Source organism: Pygocentrus nattereri, chromosome 1, assembly GCF_015220715.1.
Source record: "Pygocentrus nattereri isolate fPygNat1 chromosome 1, fPygNat1.pri, whole genome shotgun sequence".
NCBI classification, from domain to species: Eukaryota; Metazoa; Chordata; class Actinopteri; order Characiformes; family Serrasalmidae; genus Pygocentrus; species Pygocentrus nattereri.
This window is the reverse complement of record NC_051211.1, coordinates 54,577,033-54,598,703: the sequence shown is the minus strand read 5'-3', so window position 1 is coordinate 54,598,703 and position 21,671 is coordinate 54,577,033. Positions and strand designations below refer to the sequence as shown.

General features: G+C 45.6%; 2 protein-coding genes across 4 annotated transcripts in view; one reads left to right on the top strand and one right to left on the bottom strand.

The window, feature by feature from the left end:
* The window catches only part of LOC119263299 (vegetative cell wall protein gp1-like), a 1,884-nt gene extending 395 nt beyond the window's left edge, over window positions 1-1,489 (bottom strand). The window contains exon 1 of the mRNA XM_037538203.1: window positions 1-1,489. This exon is cut by the window's left edge and continues 395 nt beyond it. Within this exon, the coding sequence (XP_037394100.1) occupies window positions 1-1,489 (1,489 nt within the window).
* Window positions 1,490-8,767: 7,278 nt separating this feature from the next.
* The window catches only part of slc26a5 (solute carrier family 26 member 5), a 32,529-nt gene continuing 19,625 nt past the window's right edge, over window positions 8,768-21,671 (top strand). For 2 of the 3 annotated variants that reach the window (XM_017715381.2, XM_017715382.2), the window contains exons 1-5: window positions 8,768-8,912; window positions 10,628-10,823; window positions 11,869-12,008; window positions 12,089-12,199; window positions 20,234-20,403. In XM_017715381.2, coding sequence (XP_017570870.1) covers window positions 10,669-10,823; window positions 11,869-12,008; window positions 12,089-12,199; window positions 20,234-20,403 — 576 coding nt within the window. In that variant the 5' untranslated portion in view covers window positions 8,768-8,912; window positions 10,628-10,668. The remainder of the gene's footprint in view (window positions 8,913-10,627; window positions 10,824-11,868; window positions 12,009-12,088; window positions 12,200-20,233; window positions 20,404-21,671) is intronic. The other variant, XM_037547512.1, reaches the window with a different exon arrangement.

Below are 21,671 nucleotides of genomic sequence, written 5' to 3'. Positions count from 1 at the left end.
GATTCGGACGTTTAGGGTCCAGGTTGGGAAGGCGAGGGTTAGGATTCGGACGTTTAGGGTCAGGGTTGGAAAGGCGAGGATTAGGATTCGGACGTTTTGGGTTGGGGTTGGGAAAGCGAGGGTCAGGATTCGGACGTTTAGGGTCAGGGTTCAGAAGGCAAGGGTTAGGATTCGGATATTTAGTGTCGGGGTTCAGAAGGCGAGGGTTAGGATTCGGACGTTTAGGGTCGGGGTTCAGAAGGCGAGGGTTAGGATTCGGACGTTTAGGGTCAGGGTTCAGAAGGCGAGGGTTAGGATTCTGACATTTTGGGTTAGGGTTGGGAAAGCGAGGGTCAGGATTCGGACGTTTAGGGTCGGGGTTCGGAAGGCGAAGGTCAGGATTCGGACGTTTAGGGTCGGGGTTCGGAAGGCGAAGGTTAGGATTTGGACGTTTAGGGTCGAGGTTTGGAAGGCGAGGGTCAGGATTCGGACGTTTAGGGTCGGGGTTCGGAAGGCGAAGGTTAGGATTTGGACGTTTAGGGTCGGGGTTCAGAAGGCGAGGGTTAGGATTCGGATGTTTAGGGTCGGGGTTCAGAAGGCGAGGGTTAGGATTTGGACGTTTAGGGTCGGGGTTCAGAAGGCGAGGGTTAGGATTCGGACGTTTAGGGTCGGGGTTCAGAAGGCGAGGGTTAGGATTCGGACGTTTAGGGTCGGGGTTCAGAAGGCGAGGGTTAGGATTCTGACATTTTGGGTTGGGGTTGGGAAAGCGAGGGTCAGGAATCGGACGTTTAGGGTCGAGGTTTGGAAGGCGAAGTTTAGGATTTGGACGTTTAGTGTCGAGGTTTGGAAGGCGAAGGTCAGGATTTGGACGTTTAGGGTCGGGGTTCAGAAGGCGAGGGTTAGGATTCGGACGTTTAGGTTCGGGGTTCAGAAGGCGAGGGTTAGGATTCGGACGTTTAGGGTCGGGGTTCAGAAGGCGAGGGTTAGGATTCGGACGTTTAGCGTCGGGGTTCAGAAGGCGAGGGTTAGGATTCGGACGTTTAGGGTCGGGGTTCAGAAGGCGAGGGTTAGGATTCGGACGTTTAGTGTCAGGGTTCAGAAGGCGAGGGTTAGGATTCGGACGTTTAGGGTCGGGGTTCAGAAGGCGAGGGTTAGGATTCGGACGTTTAGGGTCGGGGTTCAGAAGGCGAGGGTTAGGATTTGGACGTTTAGGGTCGGGGTTCTGAAGGCGAAGGTTAGGATTCGGACGTTTAGGGTCGGGGTTCTGAAGGCGAAGGTTAGGATTCGGACGTTTAGGGTCGGGGTTCAGAAGGCGAGGGTTAGGATTCGGACGTTTAGGGTCGGGGTTCAGAAGGCGAAGGTTAGGATTCGGACGTTTAGGGTCGGGGTTCAGAAGGCGAAGGTTAGGATTCGGACGTTTAGGGTCGGGGTTCGGAAGGCGAAGGTTAGGATTCGGACGTTTAGGGTCGGGGTTCAGAAGGTAAGGGTTGTAAGATGTTAGTCTCAGCATGATGCTCATTAGATCTTAAGACTTCTAAGGCTTTGTAAGATTGAATTTTTGAATAATTATTATTATTATTATTATTATTATTGTTATTAACAAGTTAAAAACGAAAGTAAAGAATTTTTTTTTTATTCTTAAAAACACTGAAGGAGTCCAATGGATGTCTATTGGTAACGTGTTCAGATCTTTATTGCATAAAAGCAGAACCGCTCCTCTGTTTAAGCTTGTGGAATATAGAGAAGCAGCACTGGATGAGCTTAAAGCTGGATTTGGAACATCATCAATCAGAGACTGAGTGAAGTCTCTCAGTGAAGCTCAGTGAAGCTGAAACTGCTCTAATACGATCCTGTTTTCTGGTCTCTCTTAATATTCTTGCTGCTCAACTTTGCACAAGTTGTAGTTTGTTGATTTTGCAGGACGTCCTGTAAACAAATTTCTGAGCACGTTGCAGACAGAGAAGAGCTTTAACTCTTAAAAGATGAAAGCAGTATTTGTAATATTATTAATATGTGCTTTAAAAGTGAAATTAGAGTTTATAGTTAGTTACACCAAGATTTGTAATTATTTTCTTCATTAAGTTTTAGAAAATTGCTGTTAATAGTGCTGGACAGATGGTCTACTGTAGTGACATCACCTGCAGCTACAGATAAAATGGTTTATAATAGGTTGGATTTGGTGTATGTAATAAGATGAAAGTTTGTAGTAGGTTAGATTTTGAGTTTGTGACGATAGAATCATTGTTAGAAAAATCAAGTTACAAAATCTATAATATCAGAACAATGATGTAATTCATAGATACACTATATTGCCAAAAGTATTCGCTCGTCTGGCTTCACACGCATATGAAATTGACTGACATCCCATTCTTAATCCATAGGGTTTAATATGATGTCGGCCCACCCTTTGCAGCTATAACAGCTTCAACTCTTCTGGGAAGCCTTTCCACAAGGGTTAGGAGTGTGTTTATGGGAATTTCTGACCATTCTTCCAGAAGCGCATTTGTGAGGTCAGACACTGATGTTGGACGAGAAGGCCTGGCTCACAGTCTCCACTCTAATTCATCCCAAAGGTGTTCTATGGGGTTGAGGTCAGGACTCTGTGCAGACCAGTTCTTCCACACCAAACTGGCTCATCCATTGAAATTGTCCAAAATCTCTCGGTGCTGAAGCTTTAAGAGTTCCTTTCACTGGAACTAAGGGGCCGAGCCCAACTACTGAAAAACACCCCACACCATGATCCCCCCTCCACCAAACTTTACACTCGACAAAATGCAGTCAGACAAGTACCGTCTCCTGGCAACTGCCAAACCCAGACTCGTCCATCGGATTTCCAGACAGAGAAGCGTGATTGGTCACTCCAGAGAACACGTCTCCACTGCTCTAGAGTCCAGTGGCGGCGCTTTACACCACTGCATTCCACACTTTGCACTGCGCTTGGTGATGTAAGGCTTGGACGCAGCTGCTCGGCCATGGAAACCCATTCCATGAAGCTCTCTACGCTGTTCTTGAGCTGATCTGAAGGCCACATGAAGTTTGGAGGTCTGTAGTGATTGACTCTGCAGAAAGTCGGTGACCTCTGCGCACTATGCCCCTCAGCATCACGGCACCACGCTGGAATTCACTGAGCTCCTGAGAGCGACCCATTCTTTCACTAATGTCTGTAGAAGCAGTCTGCAGGCCTAGGGGCTCGGCTTTACACACCTGTGGCCATGGAAGTGACTGGAACACCTGAATTCAGTGATTTGAATAGGTGAGTGAAAACTTTGGGTAATGCAGTGTGTGTAATTTTTCATTTGCATTATGTCACTATACTATGACATTTTTTGTATTTGATGTGTTTGTTTTTTATGTGTTATTAGGAAGTGATTTAGTCACTAAGAATAACTACAGTCTATTAATATTAAGCTGCATAATTTTTTATATTTGTGTCATTATACTAATATTATGAAATTGCTTATTTCATCTATTGGGAGTGGTTCTGTATCAAGACTACAGAAAAAGTTGTTTTATTGCATGTTTAATGATTTCACTCCACTTACGATAAAAAGCACACAGTGGGGACAGTAGCTGATCAATCTTTTAAGCTGCTTATCCTTCTGGGCCACAGGGGCTGCTGGAACCTATAGAAAATGGTTCTTTAAAGAACCATGAACACTCAGAGAACCCTTTACATGATTAGAGTTCATTGCATCATGAAAGCATTCTTAAGAATGTGCTGTAGATCGTTCTCTATAGAATCTTTTGAAAACGGTTCTGTATACATCTAAAAGGGAACTTCTAATGTTGAGATGTCAAGCTTATAACAGTAGATGGATCCTTTTTGGTGCTACATAGAACACTTTTCAGAACGGTTCTGTATAGAACCACCTGTAGCACATTCTCCATCAGCCCGAGGAACCATTTCACCATGCAGAGAACAATTTAATCATGCAAAGGGTTCTTTGAGTGTTCAAGGTTCTTTATAAAACCATTTTCTTTGCTAAGGAACCCTTGAAGACCCATATTTTTAAGAGTGTACTCACTACAGTACAACTAATACAATGCACGTCACATAATAACCACTAAATGGCACTAGATCGTCAGCTGCCTCTGTTTTCTCCACACCGGGAAGCATTCAGTCACAAAATGCTGTGCAACATTTTGCTTCGTTTTCCGGGTTGAACTACAGTCATCTGCAAATGCAGCTTTGTGTTGAGTACCAGTTGAGGACGTTAGAAGACGTATTTTGAGGTGTTAAATACGTCTCTACAACCCCATTTCCAAAACTGTTATGCAAAATGTAAATAAAAACGGAAAACAATCATTTGCAAAAATATTACATTGAATTTATTTTCATTATTTAATTGAAAATAGTACAAGGACAACAAATCAAATGTTGAAATTGAGAAATTTACGTTTTTTTTTTATTTAATATTCACCTATTTTGAATTTGATGTCAGCAACATGTTCCAAAAAAGTTGGGACGGGGCAGCAAAAGGCTGGTAAAGTTGTGTAAAGCTAAAAAAAACACACCTGGTTAAGTGGCAGCAGGTCAGTAACATGATTGGGTATAAAGAGCATCTCAGAGAGGCGGAGTCTTTCAGAAGTAAAGAGGAGGAGGGGTCACCACTCTGTGAAAGACGGCACCATCAAATAGAGCAACAATTCAAGAAGAACGTTTCTCAACATAAAACAGCAAAGAGCTTCTGCTTTTCATCGTCTACGGTGCAGAATATCATTAAAGACTCAGAGAATCTGGAGAAATCTCTGTCTGTGAGGGACGAGGCTGAACACCAGTAGCATCCCAGTACAGAAGACAGTTTGGGGAGTGAGGAACTCATTACCACAGTCTGGTACTTTCAGTGAACCACAATGAGAAGAGCAGCCTCAGACACCCTGACTCTCAGGGATGATGCAGAGGATGAACACACATCTGAGGAGGAAATGAATAATGCCGGCCTCGAGACCAGGAAGGCCACAAGTCCTGCAGAGTGGCTGACTGAGGTCCCACAGTAAAAAAAGATTCATTAAGATCTCGGGCCGTATCTTTTTGTCTTTACTTAAGATCTGACAGGTCAAGATAAGGTTTCTCACAAATTCATATTACAGAAGCAAACCTGACCTTAATTTAGGAATCTTATCTTGTCCTACAGCATCTTTTCTCATCTCAAGTTAGGAAATCTTAACTTACTCCATTGAAGTTGACAATCAACTGTTGTGTCTGTTACCTAGCAACTGACCATACGGGACAGCTGAAACGTAAACATGTAATCAAGTTAGTTAGCCAGACAGCTAATGTTATCTACCGTTATGGAGAGTCAAATGGAACTAAAGTGTGATCAAATGTAAGTAATGAATACTGTGAGAGCGCCCCCTGCTGTTTATCAGAGCGTCGTTGCTCTCAGTTTCAGTCTCCATTTCCCAAATACTTTAGCAGAGCATGCTGATGCTACTCATGTTACTAATAAACAGCCGCCCGTTCAGCTCCGTCTCCTCATTATTCACCACCATCACTGTAATATTTCATCTACATTAACACAGGAAGGTGATCAGAGGGGCGCTGGAGTTCGAGTCGGCAGCGTCTGAGATTTTTAGAACGCAGAGTTAGAAAAGAAAAACATCTCCCAGTGAAAGCTGCATTTTACAGTAGAAATAAATGGAGCTCATTATGCTGATAGTGAACTACACTGCCTGACTCAGCCACTTAAAAACCATAGAAAGGGGCCTCATTGGAGGACTTTCAAACCTGCAGTGCCCATTTAAGTTCCTGCCACAGCATCTCAACTGGGTTCAAGTCCTAATTAACCACTTGGCCCCCCTAAATGTCTCAAAATGAAAACTCTGGCTGGTCCCTGAAAATAATGCCCTTTGGGGAAAAATTAGATGCTCAAATCCAGACTCAGTGAAGCTCATTGTTTATCCGCTTCCCCCACAATCAGCTTCTGTCTGTTCTTAACTAACTAGAGCTGCAGCTCTGCTCTGCCTCAGGGTGGCGCTGTAGCAGACTGGCTCACCCAGTTGGTCCTTCATAGTCTAGAAACCGCAACTCTGCTTGGATTCCTCTGAAAAACTTTATAATGAGCTGCAGCCGATCTGTAAATCTTAAAACTCTTCAAGGGTTCCTTCATATAGAAAATGGTTCCATACAGAACTATGAACACTCAAAGAACACTTCGCAGGATTGAAGGGTGCTTTGCATCATGAAAGAGCTCTTCAGATTGATGGAGAATGTGTTTTAGGTGGTTCTATATAAAACCTTTGTGAAAATTTTTCTATATAGCACCCAAAAAGGGTTCTATAATTGTTATGGTATTAAGCTTGTAACAATAGAAGAACCCTGTTGGGTGCTATATAAAACCATTTTTAAAAAGGTTCTATATAGAACCATCTATAACACATTCATGCATATTCCATAAGTCTGAAGAACCCTCTTATCACGCAAAGAACTCTTTAATGATGCAAAGGGTTCTTTGAGTGTTCTTGGTTATATATAGAAACATTTTTTTTTACTAAGGAACCCTTGAAGAACTTTCTTTTTTAAGAGTGTGGAAGGCTGTGTTTCCAAAACATTACATTTTGTTGCCATTGAACACTCCTAAGGTGAGTGAGTTAGCAGCCAGGTAACACCGGAGTAGCCAGCCAACCTGGGACCCCTCCAAATACCAGGGGGTATTTCTCACACTTCCCGCACCGTCACACTACCACCACCACGCTTCACTGCTGGTGTGATGTTCATGGGGCGATCGAGGCCTGCACTTCCATACCTGTTCATCTGTGTTATTTTGCACCTTCCTGAATAAGTCGTCGCTGCGTTCTTGGCAGGCCGGCCACTTTTGGGAAGATTCTCCAGTTGTTCAAGTTTTCTCCTTTTGGAGATCACGCCAGTTAGCAGGTTAGCCTGTTAGCATCCGCATTACTCTTGTTTTTCCTACACCTTCACGGCAGGTTGAACAGGTCTGTGTGTGAGTGTAGTTACCTACGCTCGAGCAAGAGTTGGATCTGGGTCAGAGCCTCCATCAGCGTCGCCAATGACGACGGTGGCAAGGAAAAACTCCCTAAGAGCAAAGAGTAAGAAACCTCGAGAGGATCCAAGAGCGACGGTTAATTCGATCATTTGAGTTTATTCAGCAGCAGCAGCAGCATTTTCTCACGGATTCTTGCAAAACAACTTAAGAAGCTTAAGAATTTTCCTACTTCTGTCCGGTTTTCACTGAGTAAAGACCCTCTGGACCGGCAGTGGCTGGGTGTTTGAATGCAGGTGAAGGAGAGCACGCTTGCTCGTCAGTCACTGCCAGGCCGCATGTTGTTTTAGATCAGTGGGGGCCGGACCGGTTTCCATAGCAACACTTGTGCGATGCCCAAACTTAAAACAGGCAGTGCGCTTCTGATCCTTACGTTCATCTCCAAAACGCTGGCAGTATCACTGCTAATACAGGACTCCATCACCTCCATCTCCTTGAATATTGAAACCAAACTGAGGCATCATTCTGTGTGGGTCAGTGATGAAAGTGGGTGGGTGGAGACCGGCTAGGCCCAATTGTACCGCCTAATGGCTGGACCGCTGGACCACTGGTTACTATTAACTGGGCTTTTTTTAACTGCTCTATTTTCTGTATTCTCTGTAATTGGACTCTATTCTGTCCTCCTTAGAGCAGGCTGACCAGTCCAGTGTAGAGCTACCAACCAATGATGGGTGCTGAACAAAAGCAGAAATAAGAGCGTCTGTCAAATGTCATAAATGTGAACAAGAACACTTTTGAGTGATACGACATGATGAATTGTGCTTAATGTGACCCCTTAAGGTCCATTTTGATTTCAGATTGACTTAAGCTAAAGAGGAACTCCATCAATGATTCATAATTTATGCATAATTAATATTTTTATGATGTGAACAGAGATTCAGAGCAGTTTGGTGCGAAACGCTCTGTTCTAGAGAAAGCTACTGAGTCACAGTGGTGGTGTTAGGAACCAGACGTCCACCTCTAAAAGCTCCTCTCACATGAGATGGTTCTGAATTCACTGCATGACTGAGACGCTGCTTTGTGATCATCATTTTGGCCTAAAGCTTATTTCAGTACATTTTTTTTAATCTATTCATGTTGGAGGGATAACTAAAGAAAATTCCAAAGAAAATCAGATTTCTCATCATCATCATCATCATCATCCCCCCATATGAACTCAGAAGACTCATGTAGGTTCTCTGGTGGTTCCGGATGGTAAATAAACTGTCTATATCTGTTCTATATGTATAGGGGGGCAGTCGTGGGCTGGAGGTTAGGGATCCAGCCTCATGACCAGAAGGTCGCCGGTTCGATCCCCAGAGCTGACAGCACATGACTGAGGTGTCCTTGAGCAAGACACCTAACCCCCAGCTGCTCCCCGGGCGCTGCGGATTGGGCTGCCCACCGCTCCGGGCAAGTGTGCTCACTGCCCCCTAGTGTGTGTGTGCTCACTAGTGTGTATGTGGTGTTTTACTTCACGGACGGGTTAAATGCAGAGTTGAAATTTCCCCATTGTGGGACTAATAAGAGTCACTTCATCTTAATCTTAATCTTAATTGTAGTCATGGTGACGCCTGGTTCCTCTGTGAAGACAAGAGTTTCTTTGCAAATGAACCCCTTCACAGCAAAGCACGCGGAGTTACTTTGTTTACGTCACATCCACTGAATTATGCTGGCATTTTGAAAAATTGGTGGAGTTCCCCTTTAATTTGAGACGTTTCATCAACAAACTACATATCCCATAATGCAGCGGGGCGCGTGACGTACGGAGTTTGCGTGGCTTACGCACGCCACGCCGGGGTCGGACTGCGCAGCTGTCTTGTACTTAAAGGACGTTTCGCTGTTAAACAGTAACTGGACTCTTGATGCGCGGACGCCCGAGCCGAGTCCAGCCCGAGTCCAGCCCGAGTCCAGCCCGAGTCATCCTCGGAGGAGACTGAAGAACCTCAGGTAGGATTTTACCCTCTTCTCTCTTAGAACCCTGGTAGAAATACTCAGGAGTACTGCCAGTAGTTTCTGAGTACAGCAGCGTGCCGAACCTGCATCCACAGGGTGGACAGTGCTGTTCTCTGTTCTCTGTTCTCCGTTCTCCGGTGGGTTCCTCACACACGTGCTCTTCCATCTGTTCACGCCAACTCATTTTATCATCCAGCACACTTAAAGATGGTTCTCGAAGGGTTCCTCAGTAAGGCCAGTGGGTCTGTCTAGAACCATACACGTGAGTAAACGGTCCTTTGCACGGGGACATGGTTCTTCAGAGTGATTTTGTGTAGAACCTTTTTGAAAAGGGTTCTTCTGTTGTCACAGGCTTGACATTGTAAGCAGAGTAAGTACTGAAGAACCCTTTTTGGTGAGATGCATAGATCAAGATGTGTTTCAAAAATGTTCTGTACATCTGTAGAACCATATACAACACACTTACCACCAGTCTGAGGAACCATTTCACCATGCTAAGAACCATTTAAGCGTGTATATGCTTAAGCTGTTCTGTGTAGCACCAAAAAAAGGTTCTTCTGTTCTTCTATATAGCACCTTTGGTGCTGTATAGAACCCCAAACACCTTCTCCATTAATCTAAAGAACACTCACCATGCCCAGAACCATTTAGGTGTGTATATGGTTCTGTGTATATGTTTGGTTCTGTGTAGCACCAAAAAGGTTCTTCACATCATAACAGCAGAACCTTTTTTTCTGTTTTCTAAAAGGTGCGATAAAGAACCATAAGCACATTCTCCATCAATCTGATGAACCCTTTCACCAAGCTTTACATCGTAACAGCAGCAGAACCTTTTTGGTGCTGTATAGAACCAAAAAGGTGCCATATAGAGCCATATATCAACCATCAGTCTGCAGAACCATTTCACCATACAGAGAACCGTTTAAGCGTGTATATAGGTGTGTGTGTGTGTGTGTGTGTGTATGTGCTGAAGTGGTTCTGTGTAGCTCCAAAAAAAAAGGTTCTGCTGTTATATAGAACCATAAACAACACGTTCTAATCTTGAGGTCAGAGGTGAACAGTGTTCTGAGATAATCAGAAATGACCGCTCAGATGGGCAGATAGGAAAGTCCACGGAGAGGTCGGCTCCGTGGCGTCGCCCGAGCCGCCGTTTCCGTTCCGATCTTTCAGAGAACCGAGATTTGAAAGGAGCAAACCGTTCAGCTCGGTTCTGGAGATGAACGCTCGTGGTCACTCACGCTGACCTGTACTAACTCACTCAGACGGACAGCCTGTACACAGCGCTGAAAGGTCATCGCCCCTGCTGTCTCTGGCAGGCAGTAAAGGCCAAAACAGTTTGTCCTTCCAGCTTATTTAGTGGACCTGCAGCTTCACCTGCAAGTGTCTTCAGCACTTCTAGTCCAGCAACACAGAAAGAAAAGTTGCCAGAGACCGCGTTGGAACGCTTGGACAGTGGCTCTGACCAGGGGGCGGGTGGGGGTGTTAAAGGGGAACTCCACCCATTTTACAAAAAAAAACTGTTTGCATTCTGGCTGTGTTGGACACGGTGACGCCGGGTTCCTATCACCACCACTGTAAAGAACTCAGCCCGACGACGTTTCTCTGCAGTGAAGTATTAAACACCAAACCCGGCTTCGGGTGCACCTCAGCAGGTCTTGAAGGTTCTGCGCATCAGAGTTTTAGACTATGTTCTCTGCTTATTTAAACAGGAAGGCAGAAGAGGGAGCATGCACAGCCCTTCTCTGTTGTTATGGAACATGTAAATGTTGACGAGGAACCCTCTGCTATGCTGGTGTACCAGGTCGAGCGGCGCGTGTTCGATGAGGAGTACATCAGCTCACGGCTTCTGCACAAGAAGGACCGGACGCCCAAGACTGTCGGGCAGAGAGTAGCTGACCAGTTCCGGTAAGGCCTCGCCTTCAGTTTTCATAACAAGCGTGGTCAGTTTTGCAGTTAAGCCTTTGTTTTATAGCACAACACTAATTACACCACCTTTGCACACAGTAATTATGCTCAGATAGGGCTCCATAAATAAGCTGTGCTGTAATTATTGCTTGCTTTTTGAAACTCTTCAGAAATTGAGCTTCAACTGCTTTAATCTCCTTTGACGGGAGCAGCACTGTACTTCCAGTGCTGGTGAAAGTTATTTGACGTTAGAGTATTTTGGAAGATTTTCTCATGACACCAATTGGCTCACATGTCGCACACAATATCCTTAGAGGAGAATTCCACAGATTTCTCAAAATTTCCGTATGCAGATGCGTTTAGAGTGATTTTGATGGTAAAATATCGCTTCTAGAGAAACTTACCAAGTCAGAGCTGTTCACAGATGATGGTGATGGGAACCAGACCCTGATGTCTGAGACACACACACACACACACACACACACACACATTTTCTAAGCCGCGTCTCCTTCTGGGTCGTGGGGGGTGCTGGAGACTATCCCACCTGTCCTCGGCCGGAAGGCAGGATACGCCCTGGACAGGTCGCCCGTCCATCGCAGGGCAGACAGACAGTCACATTCACACACTCGCTCACACCCAGGGCCGATTTATGTCTGAGACGTTGTTTTACAATCATTTTCAAGCTAAATATTTTATTTAAAATGCTTTATTTCAGTACAACACTGGTGAAGGGACATGGGCAGGGCGTTGTTCTTTGCCTGACACCTTCTTTAAAGACGTCTTTCCCGTTTTACAAGCATCGGTATTTCATATGAAGGCTCAGTAGGTTCACTGGCAGTTTATCATAGTAAACAAATTGGCTGTGTGTGGCATTGTGACCCCTGGTTCCCATCACCATCAGTGTAAGTGGGTAAGTTTCTCTCGGGAGAAAGCGTTCCGAATGACTTTGTTTAATTGAATATCGCTAAAATTTTGTGGCTTTTCCCCTTTCAAACGCCCCCCCCCCACCCCCACCCCCCACCCCCCCACCCCCCCCACCCCTCAGCTGCTCGTCTGGAAGAGCGAAGTCGGTTGTCCTGAGCCTCCTGCCCATCCTGTCATGGCTACCGTCTTATCCCGTCAAAGAGTACCTGCTTGGGGACATGGTTTCTGGTCTCAGCACGGGGGTCATGCAGCTGCCTCAAGGTTGGTTCATAATGCGTGGTATATGACTTTGTTCAGACTGAGCTGGACCTGGCTGAATGTTTCTCTCTCACGCCCTCCAGGTCTGGCCTATGCGTTGCTCGCGGCGGTCCCTCCGGTCTATGGCCTGTACTCATCGTTCTACCCTGTTCTGCTGTACACGTTCTTCGGTACCTCCAGACACATTTCCATAGGTGAGCCTCGCCGTCGCTGTGTGCATGTTGGATGTTTTATGCTCAGGTGTGTTATCTGCACTGTGCGGTTGTCAGCCAGGTGATCCTTTTACGCTTGAGAATGTGATTGGCCTGCATATCTCGGTTCATCTTTGCTGACCATCCCTGGCTAGAAGCCATGCAATCTGACAAGCTATCATTGTCCTTCCATAAACGTCAGTGAGAACTTTGTCCAGAAAATAAATGACCTTTTCCAGTCAATAGCCATAGTTAAAGGGCCTGTATCCTACATTTTTCCCCTCCTTTTGGGATCCGTCTATAATATTAGTGCAGTTTTATCTACTAAACATGGTCAGCTTTATTTCTTAAACGGTCATTTTTCAACCTCTTTTTAGTTCGCTTGCGTACTGAGCCTGTATGACTGATGTATGTAAATGAGCTGTGTTCTGAATTGCTCTCTTTGGCTTTGGTGTGAGTGGGTGGGGCTAAACCACTGTAGGCTGCATAGGTGTAAATATGTAAATGAGTTGTTTCTGGTGACATCACAGATGCAATGAATCCAAAGTGAGCTTAGTTTCCAAATATGGGCCGTAAGGAGTCGAGAGCGATCAGTGTTTTTTACATATGATATCATGTTTACATATGATTAATTATGCATGCGTCTTCACCGTATTAGAGCTCAAAGGTAGTATTGCTTTATTAATTAATTTTTAATTATAGTTTTGGTTCTAAAGATGACTCCACTGTAAAACGTTTGTTTAAAGATATCAGAGGACAATAATGTCAGAGATGGACATTTTTAGCAGAAGTCAGCAATACACAAAGATGATGATGAGATCGTTGTAATGTTAAAATTTATCTTGCACACATTTGGAGTGTGATTGGTCACTCCAGAGAACACGTGTCCACTGCTCTAGAGTCCAGTGGCGGCGCTTTACACCACTGCATTCCACGCTTTGCATTGCGCTTGGTGATGTAAGGCTTGGATGCAGCTGCTCGGCCATGGAAACCCATTCCATGAAGCTCTCTACGCTGTTCTTGAGCTGATCTGAAGGCCACATGAAGTTTGGAGGTCTGTAGTGATTGACTCTGCAGAAAGTCGGTGACCTCTGTGCACTATGCCCCTCAGCATCCGCTGACCGCTCTGTCATTTTACGTGGCCGACCACTTCGTGGCTGAGCTGCTGTCGTTCCCAATCGCTTCCACTTTGTTATAATCCCACTGACAGTGGACTGTGGAATATTTAGTAGTGAGGAAATTTCACGACTGGACTTGCTGCACAGGTGGCGTCCGATCACGGCACCACGCTGGAATTCACTGAGCTCCTGAGAGCGACACATTCTTTCACTAATGTCTGTAGAAGCAGTCTGCAGGCCGAGGGGCTCGGCTTTACACACCTGTGGCCATGGAAGTGACCGGAACACCTGAACTCAGTGATTTGGATGGGGGAGTGAGAATGGTTGGAAATATAGTGTATATTAATTTCTTTATACATAATCTCTAACTTTTACAACACAAGGACGTACAGCGGAGGAGGCTCAAGGCTGTCCGGTCTTCATATCTAGCCTGTGAGTGGATTTTATTTCAGAATTTGTCTGACGTTCCCTGCAGTAGTAGTTAAGGACCAGGACTTGGGTAATTTGAGCTCGTATATCTGCTTGCGCGGAGTTTTGCTTTGTGAAGTTTGACTGTGGAGCAGAGGCTAAAGGGCTCTCTCTGTCAGCCACTACAGTCAAAACTAATCAGCAGGAAAACAAACACAGCATCCCCCATTTTGGACTCCTGTGGACTCCAGCTTAGCTTGAATGTCAGTTTTCCACGCTTCCTGCCAAAAGCAACAGTAACAAGTGTGCGGTATCTCTGATGTGATACCTCTGTTCTGAAGTTCTGAAGATGTTCCTGGAGCTGCCGGTGTCCCTGGCACAGCGTTGCTCATTTTCACGTGAATAGTTCCTGTATGAGAGGTGTGGGTGGTTTGAGTCACATTTAAGAGATAAAGTCACGTACAACTTAAAGGGGAATTCCACAGATTTTTTCCAAATTTTCTGCATTGCCCTGTAGATGAGATAGATGAACACATTCATTCAGAGTGGTTTGGTGTGAAGTGCTCCGTTCTAGGAAAGCTTAGTCAGAGTTCATCACAGTAGTGGTGATGGATTAAGATTAATTAAGATTAAGTGACCCTTATTAGTCCCACAACAAGGAAATTTCACCTCCGCATTTAACCCATCCGTGAAGTGAAACACCACATACACACTAGTGAACACACACACACGCACTAGGGGGCAGTGAGCACACTCCGCAGTGCCCGGGGAGCAGTTGGGGGTTAGGTGTCTTGCCCAAGGACACCTCAGTCATGTGCTGTTGGCTCTGGGGATCGAACCGGCGACCTTCCGGTGACGAGGCTGGATCCCTAACCTCCAGCCCTTGACTGCCCGTGAGGGGAGCCAGGGGTTGTGATGTCTGCAGCAAATAACCACTCAAAACAAGCACGTATTCAAAGTAATTTAGTTACACATATAAATAAATATTTTCCTCCTCGGTACGATTTTGCCTGGCAGTGCCTCCGTTCTCCTGGACTAAATATGTTTCAGGTCAAAACATTGTCAACGTTCATTGAACCATGTCTCGGGCATCAGGGATCAGACGTCTGGTTCCTGTCGCCACCACTGTGAGTAATTCTGACTCAGCAAGTTTCACACCAAACCATGCTGAATGACTCTGTTTACATGGGAAATTCTAAAACATGGGTGGAATTCTCCTTTAACAGAGAGAGGGAGGGAGAAAGAACCGGCTCCTGATTTGAAAAACTAAAGAAGGCTAAAAGCGCCGCTTCATGAAGAGACGACAAAGTCTCTGAATCAAGATATCGACTATTGGCTCCATGGCTTGTTGTCACAAGTGTTGAGCAAGAGCGCCGTTGCACCAGCCCTGCGACCCTGTTTAACGAACTCTCGCTGTGTATACGCAGCACTTCTTTTGTGACATTAGGAGGAGGCCTCTTTACACGGGCGTGGCACGTTCTAGGAGTGACTTTCCTGGAGGACGCCACGCTGCTGCTTTGTGACTTCAGCTTATCAGTCTAGCCGTCCGTCACAATGACACGTCAAATCCTGTATGTAGTAGACACACCTTGAGTACAGCGTCAGCTTACCTGAAGGCCCCGAGTCGGCACTCAGGTGACTTGGATGATTACTTCACCCAAATTTTGTGCCCCTGTAAGGATAATATATGATGATGTTATCTGGGCTTAGTTTACTCTTGCTGCTAACCCCCTCAGCACACACACACACACACACACACACACACACACACACACACACACACACACACACACACACACACACTTACTCATCAGCAGATTTGCGAGCACAGACCACAACAGGAAAGCGAGATAAATGTATGGGAAGTTAGGTAGGCGGAGTTTCAGATGTGGTCTTTCTCCCAAACTGCAACCATTTCATGTCTTTCTAGTCCTGAATATCTTGTTTGTTGAGAACGTGCCACACCTTAGCATGCAGGCATTACATAGAATGTGTTGAAAATACAAAATAAGGTATTTATCTAGTACTTTTGGGGCAGTTAATATGGCAAAAATGAACAATACCCCAAAATATGTTAAAAATTCACAATATAAGGACAAATCAAATTTATTTGTAGAGCTTTTTACAACGGATGTTGTCACAAAGCAGTTTTACAGAATTTCAGAAAAGAAAGTTTTAACAGGACTGTAAGAATGTACAGCAACCCCCCAGTGGGCAAGCCAGGGGCAACAGTGGTAAGGAAAAACTCCCCCAGAACTAAGGAAGAAACCTTGGGAGGAACCAGGCTCACCAGGGGGGACCCATCCTCCTCTGGTCAGACTACCTACAGAGTTATTACACTACTAATATTAATAGCAGTAGTGTTAGTAGTAGTAATAGCTGGGAGTCTATGAGGACATCAGTGTAGGGTGGGCAGCTCATCCAAGGCAGGTGGTGTTAGCTGGGCGTGGGCAGCTGGTCTGAAGTGGGTAGCAGGAGGGCTCGGCAGTCAGTCGTCCTTCAGTGTCCAGCCGGACATGTGGGTGATTGTACACTCGGAAAGAAAGCAGGGAGAGGGAATTAGTTTTGTTCTATCCATTTGTACATAAACAGGGAATGTGGACATTTCCAGAGTGTGGCTAACGACTCCGGCAGATCCGACTATGACAGCTTAACTAACAGGAGAGAACCAGAAGGACACACAGACACGGCAGCACTCTGAGACAGTTCGGCATCCCTCCGCTCCACCGTCCACCAACCTGAGTGACCGCGTGCGAGCAGCAGGACGACGGCACCAGCGTCTCAGTTTACTATAATTCCCTGTGTCCATGGACCCCTGGATCTGCCGCCTTTATCTAGGGGGAACATTAGCTACCAAAAGCTGAACTGAACAAGTGAGTCTTCAGCCTAATCTTAAAGATTGAGACTGTGTCTGAGTCCCAAACATTTTCTGGAAGATCATTCCAGAGTTTGGGGGCTTTATAAGAAAAAGCTCTTCCCCCAGCTGCAGCCTTAGGAATTCTGGGGACTATTAATAAGCCAGCACTCTGGGATCTGAGTGGTCGTGATGGCCCGACAAGATCTGCCCCGATCGGAGGTCCTTTGCCGAGCTGCCGAGAATCACTGCCCCTCCGTCCTGACCACTGTGGAGCCATCCTGCGTGTCCATTTAGGGGTTGATGATAAGGCAAAAATATTATATCATGATATTAAATATCAGAAAAACTAAATTAGTTAGAACAGACAAAATAGAAACTGTGGTGCCTGAAATTATAATAATAGACAAACGGACAGAAAGACAGACAGATTCACAAGTACAAGGCAATGAAACGCAGTTGGCATCTACCAGAAGTGCAAATAGCAGTAATAGTGCAATAAGACAGTGCAAATGTGCAATAACTGACAAATCTATGAAATATATAAATAAGATGTATCTATTAAATATATAACTATGAACAACCTACACTCACCGGCCACTTTATTAGGCTAGTAAAAGGCTGGACCCCCTTTTGCCTTCAGAACTGTCTTAATTCTTCGTGCTACACTTTCATCAAGGTGTTGGAAACGTTCCTCAGAGATTCTGGTTGGTTATTTGAGTTCCTGCTGCCTTTCTATCATCTGGAACCAGTCTGCCCGTTCTCCTCTGACCTCTCACATCAACAAGGCATTTTCGTCCACACAACTGACCGCTCACTGGGTATTTCCTCTTTTTCGGACCGTTCTCTGTAAACCCTAGAGATGGTTGTGTGTGAAAATCCCAGCAGATCAGCAGTTTCTGAAATACTCAGACCAGCCCGTCTGGCACCAACAACCACGCCACGTTCAAAGCCCCTTAAATCCCCTTTCTTCCCCGTTCTGATGCTCGGTCTTGACCACCTCTACACGCCTAAATGCAGTGAGTTGCAGCCGTGTGATTGGCTGATCAGCTATTTGTGTTAATAAGCAACTGAACAGTACCTAATAAAGTGGGCGGTGAGTGTATATACACAATTACAAATGTGTATATGAATGATTGTGTGTGTGTGTGTGTGTGTGTGTGAAACACACAGAAACATGTGTGTGTACTATGTTTTCAAAAGATTTCACTCACCCATCCAAATCACTGAATTCAGGTGTTCCAGTCTCTTCCGTGGCCACAGGTGTATAAAGCCGAGCCCCTCGGCCTGCAGACTGCTTCTACAGACATTAGTGAAAGAATGGGTCGCTCTCAGGAGCTCAGTGAGTTCCAGCGTGGTGCCGTGATCGGACGCCACCTGGGCAGCAAGTCCAGTCGTGAAATTTCCTCACTACTAAATATTCCACAGTCCACTGTCAGTGGGATTATAACAAAGTGGAAGCGATTGGGAACGACAGCAACTCAGCCACGAAGTGGTCGGACACGTAAAATGACAGAGCGGTCAGCGGATGCTGAGGGTCATAGAGCACAGAGGTCACCAACTTTCTGCAGAGTCAATCACTACAGACCTCCAAACTTCATGTGGCCTTCAGATCTTCTTACATCACCAAGTGCAATGCAAAGCGTGGAATGCAGTGGTGTAAAGCGCCACCACTGGACTCTAGAGCAGTGGAGACGTGTTCTCTGGAGTGACCAATCACGCTTCTCCGTCTGGCAATCCAGTGGAGTCTGGGTTTCGCGGTTGCCAGGAGACGGTACTTGACTGACTGCATTGTGAGTGTAAAGTTTGGTGGAGGGGGGATCATGGTGTGGAGTTGTTTTTCAGGAGTTGGGCTCGGCCCCTTAGTTCCAGTAATCAGATAGTGGGGAAACTCCAGGTCTACAGTATCCATCCATCCATCCATCCATCCATCCATCCATTTTCTAAGCCGCTTCTCCGTCAGGGTCGCGGGGGGTGCTGGAGCCTATCCCAGCAGTCTTCGGGCGGAAGGCGGGATACACCCTGGACAGGTCGCGAGTCCATCGAAGGGCAGACAGTCACTCACACATACGGACAATTTAGCAAGTCCAATTGGCCTGACTGCATGTCTTTGGACTGTGGGAGGAAACCGGAGAACCCGGAGGAAACCCACACAGACACGGGGAGAACATGCAAACTTGATCATCATTGGTTAATGTAAATACAGTGGTGCTCAAAAGTTTGTGAACCCTTTAGAATTTTCTATATTTCTGCGTAAATTTGACCTAAAACTTCATCAGATTTTCACACAAGTCCTATTAATAGATATTACTATTAGTAAAGAGAACCAAATTAAACAACTGCAGTTCTGTCCTGTGACAGGCTGGATTATCCTCTTCTTTTTTCTATATTTAATATTGTAAATTAATCATAAAATCTTATTCTCTGTTCATAGTGCTGTTGTGTTATTATTTTGCTGTCCACTGTCGACTAGAGGAGGATGGGTTCCCCTTTCGAGTTTTGGTTCCTCTCAAGGTTTCTTCCTCTTGCTGTTAGGAAAGTTTCATGCCGCTGTCATCCTTGGTGATGCTCCTTCTGTGAAGCTGCTTTGTGACGGTGCCTGCTATAAAAATTGTATATATCAACCAGGCGTAACATTATGACCACCTCCTTGTCCACTTTATCAGCTCCACTTACTGTATAGCTGCACTCTGTAGTTCTACAGTTACAGACTGTAGTCCATCTGTTTCTCTGATACTCTGTTACCCTGTTCTTCAGTGGTCAGGACCCCCATGGACCCTCACAGAGCAGGTACTATTTGGGTGGTGGGTCATTCTCAGCACTGCAGTTACACTGACGTGGTGGTGGTGGTGTGGTAGTGTATGTTTTGCTGGTACAAGTGGATCAGACACAGCAGTGCTGCTGGAGTTTTTAAACCCTGTGTCCACTCACTGTCCACTCTATTAGACACTCCTACCTTGTCAGTCCACCTTGTAGATGTAAAGTCAGAGACGACAGCTCATCTGCTGCTGCACAGTTTGTGCTGGTCATCCTCTAGTCCTTCATCAGTGGTCACAGGACGTGGTTGGCTGGATGTTTTTGGTTGGTGGACTGTTCTCAGTCCAGCAGCGACACTGAGGTGATTAAATACTCCAGCAGCTCTGCTGTGTCTGATCCACTTGTCTGCTCTGTGAGGGTCCATGGGGGTCCTGACCACTGAAGAACAGGGTAACAGAGTATCAGAGAAACAGATGGACTACAGTCTGTAACTGTAGAACTACAGAGTGCAGCTCTACAGTAAGTGGAGCTGATAAAATGGACAATGAGGTGGTCAATGTTATGTAGAGAACTGCAGGTTGACGATACGTAGTATATTTTCCCCCTCAAAGTAGTGACCAACAAAATGGTCAGCACATAAGTCATGAAATTTGTCTTATAATAACATGCATAACAGCTGGCCTTCTCTCGTGTTCCTATGTAATGACTAGGTTCTTTGCATTTGATGATGATGCCATCAAAATCTAAATATTTGTTCAACAGCGTTGCTGGAGTGACATGATAAAGCAGGACCAGCGACAGGCTTTGCCTTGACGACTGTGCAGTTATTATGCCTCATATTACATCAACACTGATATTTATATAATCCAGTACTGTAATGTCTTGGTTTCTGTCTTGCAGGTACTTTCGCAGTAATCAGTCTGATGATTGGGGGCGTTGCAGTAAGAGAAGCCCCTGATTCCATGTTTCCGTTAAACGGTACCAATGTGACCGGCTTCGACGTCGATGCCCGGGATGCTAGAAGAGTTCAAGTGGCCGTGGCCCTCACAACATTAGTGGGACTTATTCAGGTACAGCAGGACCCAGCACGCTCAGTAGCCTTAATGCAGTTGACTGTATATATGATGCACTATATGGACGAAAGTATTGGGACACCTTCACATCATACCTACAGGAGCTTTTATGAATCCCTTTCCAAATCCATAGGCGTTAATATGGAGCTCTAACAGCTTCCACTCTTCTGGGAGGCTTTCCACAATATTTTAGGAGAGCGTCCACTCATCCATCCATCCATCCATCCATCCATCCATCCATTTTCCAAGCCGCTTCTCCGTCAGGGTCCCGGGGCGGTGCTGGAGCCTAGCCCAGCAGTCGAGAGTGTCTATATGGGAATTTTTGCCCATTCATCCAGTAGAGTCAGACACTGATGTTGGACGAGAGGGTCTGGACTGCAATGTCTGTTCTAGTTCATCCCAAAAGTGTTTGGGGTTGAGGTCAGGGCTCTGTGTGGTCCAGTCAACGTATAGTTCTCCAACATGTCTTGGTGTGCTGAAGCATTAAGATTTCCCTTTACTGGAGCTAAGGGTTCTAGACCAACCCCTGAAAAATGACCCCTCATCATCATCATCATCATCATCATCATCATCCCTCCTCCACCAAACTTTACCTGCCTGACTGCACTGTGCCAGCTGTAATGTTCTCCTGGCAATCGCCAAACCCAGACTCGTCCATCAGACTCACAGGTGGAGAAGCGTGATTGATCACTCTAGAGAACACGTTTCCACTGCTCCAGTGTCCAGTGGTGACTCTTTACACCACTCCATCTGATGCTTGGCGCATGATGTAAGGCTTGCGTGCAGCTACTCAGCCATGGAAACTCATGGGTCTGAAGTCTGAGGTTTGAACTCTGCAGTTATTGATCAGCAGAGTGTTGGAATCTTTTATACTCTATGCTCCATAGCACTCGCAGAACCGCTCTGACACTTCGTGGCAGAATTTCTGTGGTTCCTAAACACTTCCACTTTTCAGTAATACGCTCACAGTTGAACATGGAAAATCTAGGAGGGAAGAAATTTTGTGAACGGACTTGTTGTAACGGTGGCCTCCTGTTATCGCGCCATGCTTTAATTTGATGAGCCCTTTAGAAAGACGCATTCTTTCACTCATATGTATAAAGGCAGGCTGCATGGCAACCTTCCTGATTTTATCCACCTGTGGTTATGACCCTGAATGAAACCCTAGCGTTCAACGATTAAGAGGTGTGTCCCAATACTTCTGTCCACATGAATATATGATAGCTACACTCTGTGATGGTGTATATGACACAGACCCTTATTGG